The sequence below is a fragment of the Xenopus laevis genome, chromosome 7L (assembly GCF_017654675.1).
Source record: "Xenopus laevis strain J_2021 chromosome 7L, Xenopus_laevis_v10.1, whole genome shotgun sequence".
NCBI classification, from domain to species: Eukaryota; Metazoa; Chordata; class Amphibia; order Anura; family Pipidae; genus Xenopus; species Xenopus laevis.
The window spans coordinates 124,966,905-124,982,343 of NC_054383.1; the positions used below are offsets into that span (position 1 = coordinate 124,966,905).

The following is a 15,439-nucleotide window of genomic DNA, read 5'->3' on the forward strand; positions in this document are numbered from 1 at the left end:
TACTAATAGATTCTTTATTATTCAGTGAATTTTAGGGTGTATATGGGAAATCTGTGATACAATCAAAACAGTCCACTTCTTTGGTCTATAGAAGATAAGACTACACTCAAAATACCCACTTCAACATCATTTTCATTACAAAAATAGTTTTCTCCATTAAACCTACTTAACAAATATAAAAGAACACATGAAAGAGAGCATTGTTTTATTTTTTAAACACCCAATCAATAAAGGTCCTTTGCAAAGGATTTGAAATGGTCCAGGCTGGACAAGTAGCTTAAGGCAGAGAAGATGGACAGATCTAAATGGAAACAGGAGGGAATCTGTTCCCTTAAAGCATGGCTATGTTAATTATTAGCTTGATAGGATTTGGTCTATTTCTGCATTAGAACCATTGTTGGAGTTTGGAGGCTTGGATGTCTGGCTGTGCAACTGTACAAATGTGTCCCTGTTTGTACTCACTACTGGCAGAAAGTGGTAAATACATATGGTGCCTCCGAGCATTTACTGGAGTGTTGGGAAGGCAAGAGTTGGGAAGGCAAGAGTTGGGATGGAAAGTGTTGGGAAGGAAAGTGTTTGGAAGGCACGTTTTGGGAAATAAAATGTGCACACATTCTTACTGCATCTCTTCTCTTAAGTTGTTCCCCCAACTGGGGTCAAAGCAGCCGACACACACAAGCAACTGCAAAAAATGGTTATATTGAGAAGGATTATAATGGAGGTTTAACCTTTCTATGTCAGTACAGTTGGGAACACAAGAATGGCACAGAACAACCATCAAACCCTCTGGATAAACATACACACACCTTGAAAGTTCCTATTAGCGGTTATATTTAGAAAGTGACTACTAGAAAGCTATTTAATGACAGACTGCTTCTTACAACTATTAGCTGGATTCATTGAATGCAAGGTTTGGCCAAGAATGATATCAAAAATGGCCCATGCTTCTTCAACCACCTTCCTCCCTCATTCTTTCCAAACGTTTCTTCATAGGATTCCACTTATACTGAGCTCCCTTCACCAGTCGGATAGCAGAAAATAAGTTTTGCTTGAAGAGCACCGAGCCACTGAGTCCCATCTGAGTAGGCTTCATGCTCCCATAAGCCCTTCATGGAGAGAAAGAGAGAGACAGTTACATGAAAATGGGGCACCTAGGGAACATCCAACCATGACTTCAGATTTATGCCTGCCATCTTGACTGAATCAGCAGCTTACATGGCCTACTATGGTGCCAAAATGACAGTCTATCCAACAGATCATGGCATGGCCAACTATCAATGGGGAAACTCAAAAATCAGATTGGTACAAGGACCAAACTGGAGGACCAAGGATAGACATGCTCCCATGTTATTGCAGCAGTGGCACGGTCTATTCTAATGTCTAGACTGAAATGTAAGTTACCCGGGTCAGTCTATTCTATTTGTTATTTATTTTTTATTCAAACCTTCTCCTATTCAATCAGAAATCACTGAACCACTGCCTGGTTGTTATGTTACATGTGCAATCATTGTTCTTTCTATTATATTACCACATACTGTACAAGTAAACCTTATATGTGAACTGCTCCTTTAAACATTTTTAATTCTATCAACTGAACTCATGTCCCTTATGGCGATTCTGCTACTTGATATGCGCCGACTTACTGGGGAAATGAAAATAAAAAAGAATATTTTTTAGCTCATCTCTTGCCCTCTGGCTGCCAATACCATCTAGCCACTGCAGAAAAGGTGACAATATTTGGGGGATTATGTGAATTATTTTAATCACTTCTTCTAATAGGAATAGAATAAAGTCAGTCGGCTGTACCTGCTATTAAATGATGGGGAAAAAAATAATATTACTTTGAATGCTAATGCCTCAAACCATTATATAGACAGACACTCGACGAGTCTCATGCAGCATTAATAAGCAAAAAATGGCAAGAAATATATTGAAATTTCACAACTGCAACAAAGTTCTTTTATGGGTGGCAGATGCCAAGGGTAGTTTGTGGTCTATAATGAAAAGTCAGTCAATTAAGTTTATTTTTTATTGTTCAGTCAAAAGGAGTTTGAATTGAACATCATCTCCCTCAGAAAACCCCTGAAAGCAACCAGGCTTGGTCCATTTTATAGAGTGCAGAGTCTGGCAACCCAAGAACTAGGAGGAGAAGATTTAGCCAATGAAGTGGTGAGATGTACAATATCTGCATTATATTGCAGCTGCAACAATGGACATCTCCCAGAAATGCAAGAGATAAAAAAAAATCATTCTTTGGCATGGGAAGGGTTGGGTGCAAATTGGGGCAACTGCCCAGGGCTTGCACATAATGGGCCTAGAAGAAGCAGCAGTTGTAAATAAGAAGAGTCAGGGGAAATAGACGTAGAATAAGGAAAGCAACAGTAAGACAAATAGAGACATAAGGACAAGATGACAACAAGTAGAGTAAGATTGAGACAGTAAAACTTTATAGCAATATTGTCCAAGCAGCACCCTTGCAATTGAACAACTCCTATTCAGCTGTCTGACTTTGTGGGGACTGTCTGACTAATGGCCTTTAAGTACAATTTCTAGAACACTACTAAAGACAGCCCTATCTACCATAACAAGCAGACGTTAATCCGGGGGTCCCCAAACTATTTAAAACGTGAGTTACACTGAAATGTAAAAAGAGTTGCGGAGCAACACAAGCATGAACTAGTTTCTGGGGGTTCCAAATAAGGGCTGTGATTGGCTATTCGGTAGCCCCTATATGGACTGGCAGCCTACAGGAGACTCCCTGGTTTTTACAACCAAAACTTGCCTCCAAACCTGGAATTCAAAAATAAGCGCCTGCTTTGAGGCCACTGGGAGCAACATCCAAGGGGTTGGTGAAAAACATGTTGCTCATGAGCCACTGGTTTGGGATCATTGCATTAAACAGATATCAGCCAAGATTTAGGAATGTGACCCTGCAGGCTTTCTGCAGTCAAAACTTACCTGTCGGTTTACATGACCAGGGGCTGTGTGTCAGAAGTGGTGCTACACACAGACTGACTGCTGCCTTTATAGATGGGGGTCCTTTTCTCAGTCTCTATCCTGAAAGCAGAAGAGGAAACAGACAACTGTTAACAGAACATCCCAGCAGAGAGTCCACTAATTCTTATCATCTATGAAAGATAGCAAGCCTGCTGTATGGATCATAAACATGTGGTGTAATGCATGTGGCCAAAGCTAGGAATTGTTTGATGACTCTCTGAATGTGTTAGGTTGTATTAAAATAAATAAGTCCAAGTCTTAAGATGATCACACACAGCAAGATCAACCAAAATACTGTCCCTCAAGCCAGTGATAGGATCACATGGAGGCCAAACCTGTCGGGGAGGAAAAAAAAACAGATCCATGGCCTAAGAAAGCCATTAGTTGATGGGATTTTCTGTCTGAATATTATCTCAACAAGCCCTATGTATAATTCCATACATGTACAATAAAGCTGCTGATTTAGTCACCGAGCTACTAGTAAGGTAAGACTAGGGATGCACGGAATCCAGGATTCGGCTAGGGATTTGGCCTCTTTTAGCAGGATTCAGATTCGACTGAACCAAATCCAAATTTGCATATGCAAATGAGTAGCAGAAAGGGAACTCAAAGGGAACTTTTTGTCTCAAAACAAGGAAGTAGAAAAACTGTTTTTCCACTTTTTCCCTTCCTGTCCCTGATTTGCATATGTAAATTAGGATTCGGTTCGGTGTTTGGCCGACTCTTTTGGGAAGGATTCGGGGATTCGGCTGAATCCCAAATAGTGGATTTAGAGCATTCCTAGGTAAGACATTCAGGTAAACTATCATTTTGCCTACCATTTTGATGGAACGTATCAGACTGACATCAGTGACTCCCAATTGTGGTGTTTTCACCTGCCTGTGTATTCCTATGAGCTCCCATTGAGTCATAGAGAACTGCCAATATATACTGACCCACCAGACTGTGCCAATTTCTAGACCAGTCCACCAGATGTCCGAGCAGGACATGGGAACCACTTGATATTTCATTGCTGGGACACAGGGTTGATACTTACAGGCTGATTTGTGGTTTCTTCATTTGCCGTCTGCGGTGACGGATGATGAAGACGATGAGCGTGATGACGAGGAGCAGAAGTGATACAGTAGGAGCGACAAAGTAGAGCAGGATATCTCCGAGACTCAGGCCAGCTGGAGAATCAGAAACTCAAAATTAGTTCTTATTAGAATACATTTTATTACATATGAACCTTGATGAAGATAAGAACCTTGATTAAGTAAAATATATTTGTACACACAATCAGCATGATCTTCTGGCTCATAGTAAATCAAAGAACAGGGACAGTTGGAGGGCTGCTTCTTGAATATCCCTGATGGATATAATGAAAATAGCAAACAGCTCTTAATATCTTCCCCGGTAATATCTTACCCGGTATTTCATCTTTATGGAAGAATCTAAAAAGCTCCTATAAACTCCACTACTCAAAGGATCGCCAAGAACAAGGGTTTATTTATATTTATTTACCAAATGAGATTGAAGAGCTTTTTGGCACCACGCGCAACTGGAAGGTTTTCTTCTTGACTATACTTGGCATATCCGAGTGGTAAGCCGTGCAGGTGTACATTCCAGCATCTGACCGGTCCACGTTGGTGAGTGTGAGGGTGTCATATTCCCAGCTCCAATCACTGAACTGCAGGGTAATAAAAAAAAATGTTCAATTCTTTGTTGACTACATTCATGAATCCCCTAATGAATGTATGCCGAGTGAGATTAAGGCCCAAGACTTATACATGAGTAAGGCCTGGGCACAATACACAAACTCTTAGATAAATTAATAGCACCAAGCCACCCTCTACTAAAATATATGATATTAAATGTCCACTTAAAGTTTCTTGACTTGCACAAAATCATGGAGTCGTGCTTTTATAGGATTATGGATCTCTCGGAAGACCAATGGTACATTGAGCACTTTAAAAAGTGGCATCAAAATGCACCATGTAAATAATAGGAATCTCTTAATGGCTCATTTCAAGTGGTTGTTATCTGAAAGCATGCAACAGAGCATTCTCAACATGGAAGGAGGGGACTGGGGAGATCTAGGGTACTTCTGAAATTTGGCTTTTAGGTGAAAAGTAATGAATGGGAAACCACAGTTACAGGAATTGTTCAGTGTAAAAATAAAAACTGGGTAAATAGATATGGTAGGCTGTGCAAAATAATAAATGTTTTCAATATAGTTAGTTAGACAAACATTTTATCTATAAAGGCTGGAGTGACTGGATGTGTAACATAATAGCCAGAACACTACTTCCTGCTTTTCAGCTCTCTTGGTTTCCTCTGATTGGTTACCAGGCAGTAACCAATCAGTGACTTGAGGGTGAGGCACATAGGTCATAACTGTTGCTTTTGAATCTGAGCAGAATGCTAATTATCAATTGCAAACCCACTGAACAGTTATGTCCCATGTGGCCCCCCTTATAGTCACTGACTAACTCAGAGTTAGAGAGCTGAAAAGCAGGAAGTAGTGTTCTGGCTATTATGTTAGACATCCAGCCTTTATACATTAGATTTTTGGCTAACTAACTATATTAGAAACATTTTTCATTTACCCAGTTTTTATTTTTACACTGAACTGTTCCTTTAACTGCCATTTGCCATAGATCTAATATTGTTATATTTTCCATAAGGAGACCAGTGTAGTTCCTTTGACATGCCTACAGACACACCTTGCAAATGGCAAAGGGGGAGGGGATTTACCTGTGTTTTGATGGGACAATCTTTGCCCTTATGCTATTACAGATTGCCCCTGTGCTAGTTCCAAGGTTTGCCCATCATCGCAACTGTTTTGCACTCCCAAAATAGAGCTCAAAGCGTACAGTATACAGACACAACATAGATGTCCCCTGGCACCATCCCTGCCATTCAGGAGACCCTGTACTTACCACCTGCTTTTGTTCCCCTGCAGCCCTGGCATTAGAAAATCTTCACCCAACCATGATAAATAAGCCCCCTTGTCTTTGAAAAAAAGTATTTTTGGTTGTTGAGAACAAAATTAAAAAAACTGGAAGATGGCAGCTGAGGTTGGCTGTATGAATGGTAAGTTGGATGGCGCAAAAAGAAAAGAGCACACCATGGGGATGGACTCCTAGACTTTCACCCACCTCCTTACTCCATTCATAAAAGGGTTCCTGGTCAGCGGAGGCAGAACATTTAATCTCCACATCAGATCCTTCCTCCACCAGCAGATAATCTGCCACGCTAGGGCTCCAGGAGTTGGCACGCTGAAGATAGATGTCCCGCAGGTCTGCAAGAGAAAAGACAGGAGAGTAGAAGTCACTTTGTGACTGTGAGCAGGTGGGAAATAGCAAAGGAGGAGGAAGATGATGATATTTTTTTTTTGTTGTCACTTTTCAGTTGCGGGTGAGTAAGGTCTTCCTCCCGCCAGTTTTTTCTGACATTTCGATTTGCAGATTCACCCGCCGTCGGAGCTGATCCGGCTCATGTAATAGTGCTATTCAGCTGAGTGCGAAATGACTTTGCACTCGTCAGCCTTTCATATTTGCCAGCTCAGGAGGCTGAAACTCCATTTTTGCATTAGCGGCTCGTCCACTGGTGTGCATGAGCTATCAGCAACTCAATTTATAAACCCAAAATAAATGGAGGGGAAATGGCATCTGCCCAGATATAAAATACTCCAGTTTTCCTCTTGTCTTTGACCATCATATTGTATCAACTTTTGGGAGAAAGACACACTATTGCTTCTTTAGGGGCTCTGACATGGCACAGAGGGGGTGTAGATGCTTGTATAATCTCGGTCTCACATTCTGGAATGTAGAGTGCAACTCTACAACTACTCATAGCAAGCCTATGTGCCGCCCAGAATGTTTGTGAGTAAAGCTTGGTAAGGCCCCATCTAGAATATGCTGTTCAGTTTTGGTCTCCATCACTCAAACAGGACACTATTGTATTAGAGAGGGTACAGAGAAGGGCAACTAAGCTGTTAAATGGAAAATCTTAGCTATGAGGAAAGACTGGCCAAATTGGGGATGTTCACGCTGGAGAAGAGGCGCTTAAGGGGTGATATGATAACTATGTATAAATATATAAGGGGATCATACAATAATCTCTCTAATGATTTATTTACCAGTAGGTCTTTCCAGCTGACACAAGGTCACCCATTCCGATTAGAAGAAAAGAGGTTCTCTAAATATTGGGAAGGGGTTTTTTTTTACTGTGAGAGAAGATGTGGAATTGTCTCCCTGAATCAGTGGTACAGGCTGATACATTAGATAGGTATAAGAAGGGGTTGGATGGTGTTTAGCAAGTGAGGGAATACAGGGTTATGGAAGATAGCTCATAGTACAAGTTGATCCAGGGACTGGTCCGATTGGCATCTTGTAGTACAAATTGGAGAGGCTTCAGATGGAGTTTTTGTCTTCCTCTGGATCAACTGGCAGTTAGGCAGGTTAAAATAGAGTTCTAAAGTAGAAATTGATGGACATGTGTCTTTTTTCAAATTAACTTACTATATTGTAATGTATTACATGGGTCCATTTTGTACCTGTGCAAGCAAATGCTGTTGTGGGTCAAAATTCTGCATCATGGGAGAAAAACAAAGAACAGACAAAAGCATCACATCACATAGGTCAGTATACTCACAATACACAGTAAAGGTAAAGTTTTCAGAAACTACCACATCGGTAAAGTTGTCGTCGGAGGAGACACATCGGTAAGGGCCCTTCTGCCACTCAGAGACGTCATTGAGCTGCATAAGCAGTCGCCCCCCTTCACGAGATACATTCAGGTTGTAATACCAGCATCGGAAATAACGGACTGTATCCAGCTCAAACCAACGATTCATCCACTGTGAAACAGAGCGAAAGAAATTGAGTTATTTTGTTAAAAAAAAAAATCAAAAAGAATCAATGTATTTAGCAACAGGTATATCCAATAACTGAAATCATGCTCATCAGGTTCAACATTTAGTAGTTTGGCTATATATACATATATATATATATATATATATATATATATATATATATATATATATATATATATATATATATATATATATATATATATATATATATATATATATATGAGATATATGGAGAATAATCTTGGGGAGGGCTAGAATTCAGACGGAGTCAGATATGTCAGAAACATCTCCAAGAAAACCTTTATATACAGATCTTGCAGCCAAGTGACACTAAACATTCTCATTTGATAAATGGTGCCGCTTTCTGGTCATCAATAAAACCCAAGTGACAGTGACAGTTTGTTTCCCGCACTGGGTGGGGGTGTAGGACGTAAGGCTGAGGCTCGCCGAGCATAGAATGGGTTTCTCGGATATTAAGGAAGTTATCCATGGGCAAAATGTGCTGCTGTCCCACAATGTAGCTCACAGGCTGAAGATACAGTAATAGAGTGGGCACATTTATCCACAACCTAACACCACCCAACACTATTTGCAACCTGCACCCCTACCTACCAAATACCAACTTTTTTTTTGCAGGTACCTGACCCACTGCCGGGTCACTGACCCAGAAGTCTCACATGAAGAGAAACGCAGACATCCTTTTTCAACCTGAGCACTATGCAGGCTGATTCCAGGAGCAGCTGAGGGGTCCCTGTTGGAAACGTGTATACATTAGGTAGCCTGGCCAGCGGCCCTCCAGTTGTCGCATCTTCCAGCATCTCTATCATCAGCCTAAAGTTGACCATACATAGGCACATACGTTTGTATGGAGAGGTAGCCAAACTACCGGATCTAGCACCGTTATGCCCACTTTGAGTGGCGATATTGGGCTGATCTGATCATGGGACCTAGGGCCCAACGATCTGATCACAAGGCCAGGAAAGCAGGTGGTGGGAGAGAGGACCACAACAAGGAACCCATGCAGATAAATCTGACTTTATGGCCAGATAACAGTTGGGGATGCCTGTTGGAGGGTCCCATACACTGGCCAATAAGCTGCCAACTTTGTCGGCAGCTTTTATCGGCCCAGGTATGGCCACCTTTAGGCTGTCAGAGGATGTCTGTCAATATGGGGCAATGAAAGTGTTAAGAAGCAGATCTAACTGGTATAAACACATGAGAAGTCATATGTCTGAATGTTTTCCGGAATGTCACTGAACCAGTTTCCAACCACAAGCTCTGTCAACAGGTGCAGTTCAGTTAGAGCAGGCGGTTCCCTTTCTGCCTTTATTCCCAACCCATAATGCTGTTTTGTTGGCTGATTCAATGCTGCCAAACCATACCTCTATAAAGTGGAACAGAGTCCTAATGGCATCTATAAGTCATGCACCTGACCAGAAATCAGAACAAGATCAACACTTTATTTTGTTTATTTCTTAGGAGGCGTATAATATATTAATGGGAAAAAAGGTGGTAATGGTTAAGTTCTGCAAAAAACAGCTAGAGAGGTCTATACTGACAATCCCTGACACAGAAGCCTTCTAAAGTGTGATGCAGGTACAACTCCCAGAAGAGGGATTCTGGGAGTTGTAGGACAGCAGCAAAATGAAGAGGCCACCGGTATATAGAAACCCTGCCAATGTCTATACAAGCTGCAAGCAAAGGGCTGCAATGTTTGTGATCTCTGTGCATAAGGGTGTGTCCAGGTAACTACACGTAACACAATTAAACAGTCCAATTTATTCATTTAAAGGAGAACTCCACCCAAACAATTGAGAAAACATCATTCTAAGCAGCTTTCCGATATACATTAATTAAAATGATGTAAATGGATTTAAAAAGTTTGTTATAAGTGCCATTGCAATGGAAATATCCCAACTCTCAGAGGTTCCAACTCCCACGGTGCCTTGCAGGCATCTTCCCAGGTCTCTTGTCTGCTGTTACATTGATTCAAGAGTCACAATAGCAGTGCAGAGGATAGAATGAGACGGACTAAGCTTTCCCCAACCATCTTCTCTTATGAATTGTATCTCTGGTTCTCTTTATTATCTTGGTATAGCAGATCTGGTTGCAGTGATCCAATGTCTGATCAACCCATATTTGACCCTCTGTACTGGGCCTAGTAACACAGACAGAAGCTCCTGGTTGGACGGGCCTGCCAGAACACCGGAGAAACTCCCAGTGGATCCCAACTTTCCTTATTTCCATTATAAATCTATAAAACACCAACTGTTTACTATTTGTCACTGTCTTCATTTTATTTTAGTTCTATGGTGGGTCTTAGGGGCCCAGTCTGACCCTGCAGTAGAGTTATTGTAGAATGTTTCCGTAGATTAATTCCTGTGTTTGTTGTATTTATAAAAGGTTTTAGGAACTAGAAAGGTTCCATTGACAAGTGGCAAACTGCAGTTTAATGAGAAATGTGCCTAGCAGAACATATACAGGTATGGGACCTGTTATCCAGAATGCTCGGAACCTGGTGTTTTCCAGATAACTTGGATCTTCATACCTTAAGTCTACTACTTAAGGTATGTAGACGACATAATCATGTAAACATGAAATAAACCCAATAAGCTGGTTTTGCCTCCAATAAGGATTAATTATATCTTAGTTGGGATCAAGTTCAAGATACCGTTTTATTATTACAGAGAAAAAGAACAAAAATTCAAAAATTTGGATAAAATGGAGTCTATGGGAGATGGCATTTCCATAATTCTGAGCTTTCAGGTTAATGGGTTTCTGGATAAAGGATCCAACATCTGTATTGTAGTTAGGGTGGATATAGGGAACAGAATCACAATTAATATGAATTCGTCCCACTGCATTGTTTCCTCTCATTGTTGGGGTCCTGAGTGTTGTATTGTTCAGTGCCCAGGGAATGGGGATTCAGACGGCAGTCGTGTATTTAACAGCATTAATAAATAAATCTTGCATATAAGAATTTTCATATTTTTATCAGTAATAATAATAATATTGTGTATATTGGTGCAATATAGATCTGCCTGCAATACCCAAATTTACTATTATTGATTAAACCCGGGGTCTGACTTGCGTCAGTGCCAATTGGGATTTCAGAATTATAGAGAGAAAGAACCCCTTGTTAATCAATTAATTCAGATATTATTCTCTTAGGTGTAAAATTATATCAACTAGTGCTATAAATTTTACTATTAATTTAAATTAATTCCCAGCTCAATTTACTTACCTATATAAATTAGTTAAACATAAAATAATTACCAGTGTTATAAGTTACTAATAAAAAAATGAATTAGTGCAATTAATTAAACCTCTTTGATTTAATTAATTGCACTAATTCATTGTTTATTAACTTATAACACTGGTAATTATTGTTTGGTTACTTGACCATATACAATGTTTGTTTTGGTGATAACTAACTAATTTATATAGCTAAAAAAATTGAGCTGGGAATTAATTTAAATTAATAGTAGAATTTATAGCACTATTTAATCCAATTTTACACCTGATAAGGGAATCCTATCAGAATTAATTGATTAATAAGGGGTTCTTTCTCTCTAAGAATACCAGGGCCCCATCTGTGCTGGAATAAAAAGACAAGAGAAGACGCACCGCATACAGACCAATGGAGACGAGAACAGATTGGAAAAAGAAGACTCGCCGTAGCAGCTAAAAGGTCCAGCGGGAGAAAGAAATCAGTTTTGCGAAATGTCACTTTAAATGATGGCCCCCATGGGAGTCTAAGGGCCCGGTCCTCAGCCTTGTTATTTGGCCTCAAGTGTGTCTGGAGAAGGATTGGAAAAGCTCAGGTAATATCAATTCTCTGATTATCACAAGCAGGAATCAGCTACAGAATAAGAACATCTATTTTCCTCCTGAACTGTGCGTCTTCCAGCAAATCCTGGCCTCTTCTGCGCCGCACTGCAAGCTTCTGTCTCAAGGGCAATTTGCCGGCCTGATCCGCCTGCGGGAAATCTCCAGCCACTCCTATTGTATATGGCCTTTTTATAAAATAGTATAAATAATAAGAGAAAATATGCCATATTGCTAATGCCACTCTCATCTGACAGGAACGGTTCAGTGGAGCGTATGAGCATGCAATCAATTCTACACTGAAACCTGACTGTAATGTTTATTTTCCAAGGTGGGGGGGGGGGGGTGCTGCTATACCGGACAGGCACAATAAAATCCAAGGAAAACCCTGTTTGCACTATATAAAGGATATGAATTATAATAATTTGCAGAATTGTATTCATTGTAACAAAATATAGGCATTGTGTCAACAGCTACTGAAGCCCTGTTGAGTGTTGAGTTTAAATTCCTTGGCCAAGGCGCTACAATTCCCCCTTTTTGCCAGGGGGAGTTGGATATAAATGTATGTAGGGCCTACAGAACATTCAGAGTATAGATAAATATTTCCCTTTCATTACTTTCCTTCAGGAAATACTCGCAGCCGCTCCTTTCCTCTGAAGCCCAAACAAACCGGACATGCAATTTTAAATGTTCTGTCAAGAAATGAAACTGAAAGGTTCTTTGATTTACAGATTTGCATGTAGCTCCTGGCCACAATGCCTTACAGTTAAAGGAGAATATATTCCCTATTTATCTTCTGGGTATATTACAGTGAGCAGCCACTGGCATCACAGAGGTTAGAGAAGCACCAATACCAGGGTCTCTCTAAGCTGATTGAGGACTGCTGGAAGCTGTAGTTCTTCAAAACAAGAGGTTGACTGTCAATGTCGGACTAGGCCTTCTAGGACCCACCAGAGAACACGACATCCATGGACTACGCTAGGCATCATGCGATATTAAAAATTAAACTGCTACAGGCATGATAAGGCTTTATGGATGGGTTTTGTCTTATAGTTGGGTCCACCGGGAGATTTCCTTACCTGAAAGTCCTGCATAATGCTTTGTGAAATACAGTTGGTTCCCTTTTGTGCTTGAATAGGGAATTGTGATCAAATGATGAAGTCTCTCTCCTTTCTGTTGCAAAGCAGCAGTTCTGTCCTGATTTATGGTTGAGATTCTTGCTTTTATCAGGGGATTCTGTCCCAGAGGTCTGACTTTCTATCTAGAATCTGCCATTAACATCAATGAGAGTTATGGATTTATCACGCTGGGAACTATTGACTACAAGACAAGACTGCTCCTGAGTCCTGCTGGTTACCAAAAACAGACTGCTCAGGTTATAGCCCAGGTTGGGAGAGATGGGTCCAGACTGGTTTAGAATCCGGCAAAAAAAAAAAAAAAGATCACACAAAACTTTGGAAGGAGGTCACACATTTCACAATGACCCTCTTGACAGCTCTGGATCTCAAAGAACTTGGAGCTTCTGTACACTGGGCTTGACAGTTCTCAAAAGCTTACAGCTTCTGCATCATGGGATTGGTAGTTCTCAAAAGGTTAGATCTACTGCATCATGGGATTGGTAATTCTCAAAATCTTAGAGCTCCGGCATCATGGGATTGGCAGTTCTCAAAAGGTTAGAGCTTCTGCATCATGGGATTGGTAGTTCTCAAAAATTTAGAGCTTTAGTACCACGGGATTAGTAGTTCTCGAAAGCTTTGAGCTTTTCCATGCTGGGACCTGTAGTTTGGAGATTTAAGAGATCTGCCAATTTGATATTCTAGCAATGATAGATGAATCCCATGCTAATCCTTCAGAAATGTGTCACAGGAGGCTGGTGACCTCATTTTATACACGCAGAATGATAATAAATGTCCCTCTTCCTATTGACTAGATTTGACTGAAAAGCAGTGGCGCCTGCTCCCATTTGTGATAGACTCTTAGGATAAATTTGATGCCCTCGCCTACCAGTCAACCTCATTTTGATGGCTGTTTATTTAACTCAGGCATCAGCATGTTTGGCGCTGAAGAAGCTATTTAAGCCATCCATCAAAGGAACAACAAGAACAGGCGATCACCAAGGAATTCACAAGCGAAATCAGAGTAAAGCCCAGACAAGTGCAATGGAGCGGCACAGGATAATACACATAATTGTATTTGCTTTTCATTTTACAAGGGAAATTTTGTACTTGCTCTTTGTTTTATTTAAAAAAAAAACACTTTTAATAAAATCCCTTATTTTTGCTTGAGAGACAGATCCCTGAAGGCAGCAGGGCTGAAGGACTTATTATACGGTCTGAAAAGGATGATCTGGTTTGTTCCATAACATGTTCAGTATTACATATATTTAAACACACACATATATGGCCAAAAGTATCCGAACATCCGACTGTCCAAAATCTCAATATGAAGTTGGTCCTCCATTTTCTGCTACAAGAGCCCTACTCTTCAAGAAAGATGCTGGAACGATGTTGATGGAATTTGATCCATTGACATCCATTTGGTGATCTAATTCAAGTTCCTCCACTCCCATCTCAGCAAACCCATTCTGTAGAGACCTGGCTTTGTCTATAGGGGAATTTTTGACACAAAGTAGAAGGCACAATATAGTCTAGCACATTCTTGTATTCTGCAGCCTTATGGTTTGCTTTCAGTGGAACCAGGGCCCATCCAAATCCCCAGACCATTATTTCTCCTCCACTAAACAATACAATTGGCATTTCCATTAGGACAAGTAGTATTCCTCTGGCATCTGCCAAATGAAGACTTCTCCATCAGACTGCCAGATGGTGAACATCTACAGTATTTACCCTAAACTGATGCAGTCCCTCATTTCTTGATTTTGCCTGGGAATGTTGAATGTCAATGGCTGGCAGCAAGCTGGATCCCAAGCAGCCAGTTATCAGATTGGTAAATTTCTATTGAACATATGAATCTCTAAATCCAATGTTCTTTGCACCAAACTAGGCATTTGCCACTACCCACAGCTTCAGCAAGGCAGTCATCTCAACATGGTCAGTTTTTAAGAATAGAAAACCAAGCCCAGGCATCTGCTGGTTGCTTTCATGTATATCTTTCCCAAACCGGGATATAGTCACCAAGCAGCTGTCTTCTTGGCTCTTAAGAAAATGCTTGTGGTGAAATGGATTCTGTAAGCCACAGACAACAGTTGGCACCACCCTGGGTATTTGTGGAATGCAGAAGACCAACTACAGATGCAAGAGCGCTGTCATAGACAATAACATATGCAAACATACACGAGGAGCGCAGATCAATAGGCTTGGCTTCGTTCCTGGATGGCAGGCGGTTGGACATCATTCACTTATTTATGAATATTTCCAGGGGAAGAGAATTTTGTATTGAAGGCAAAGTGTACTTAATTACATTTAACCCTTTTTCTATTGATGAATGGGAACTTGCCCTGATGCTTAGCAGTTAAAGGAAAACTAAACCCTTATAAACTAAGGTATTTGGCATGGCACATATAAGGTATTAAATTGGCATTAGGGTATATGGCAGGCATGTTTTTTCCCGACGTGCAACCGTCTTTTAAGTTCCTGTTCTTTGGACGGTTCTTTGAACTTTGAAAGGCAAGGGCAGAAGACCCAGGGAAGAAGCACAATAGGCCAATAGCCCTAGGGGGTTTATTTGGGTAAGGCACTTTCTTTCCTTTAGCCACCTAGCCTGTTGTAATCAGCTCACCAAAGCCAGTCACCCCAC

At 40.7% G+C, this 15,439-nt stretch overlaps 1 protein-coding gene across 1 annotated transcript in view; it reads right to left on the reverse strand.

Moving 5' to 3' along the window:
• c-answer.L (cold-blooded animal-specific wound epithelium receptor-binding protein L homeolog) overlaps positions 1-15,439 on the reverse strand; it is a 38,773-nt gene continuing 23,334 nt past the window's right edge. The window contains exons 3-8 of the mRNA XM_018226441.2: positions 7,636-7,840; positions 6,138-6,280; positions 4,501-4,666; positions 4,034-4,166; positions 2,959-3,057; positions 1-1,106 (exon numbers count right to left, since the gene is read on the reverse strand). Coding sequence (XP_018081930.1) covers positions 2,967-3,057; positions 4,034-4,166; positions 4,501-4,666; positions 6,138-6,280; positions 7,636-7,840 — 738 coding nt within the window. The 3' untranslated portion in view covers positions 1-1,106; positions 2,959-2,966. The remainder of the gene's footprint in view (positions 1,107-2,958; positions 3,058-4,033; positions 4,167-4,500; positions 4,667-6,137; positions 6,281-7,635; positions 7,841-15,439) is intronic.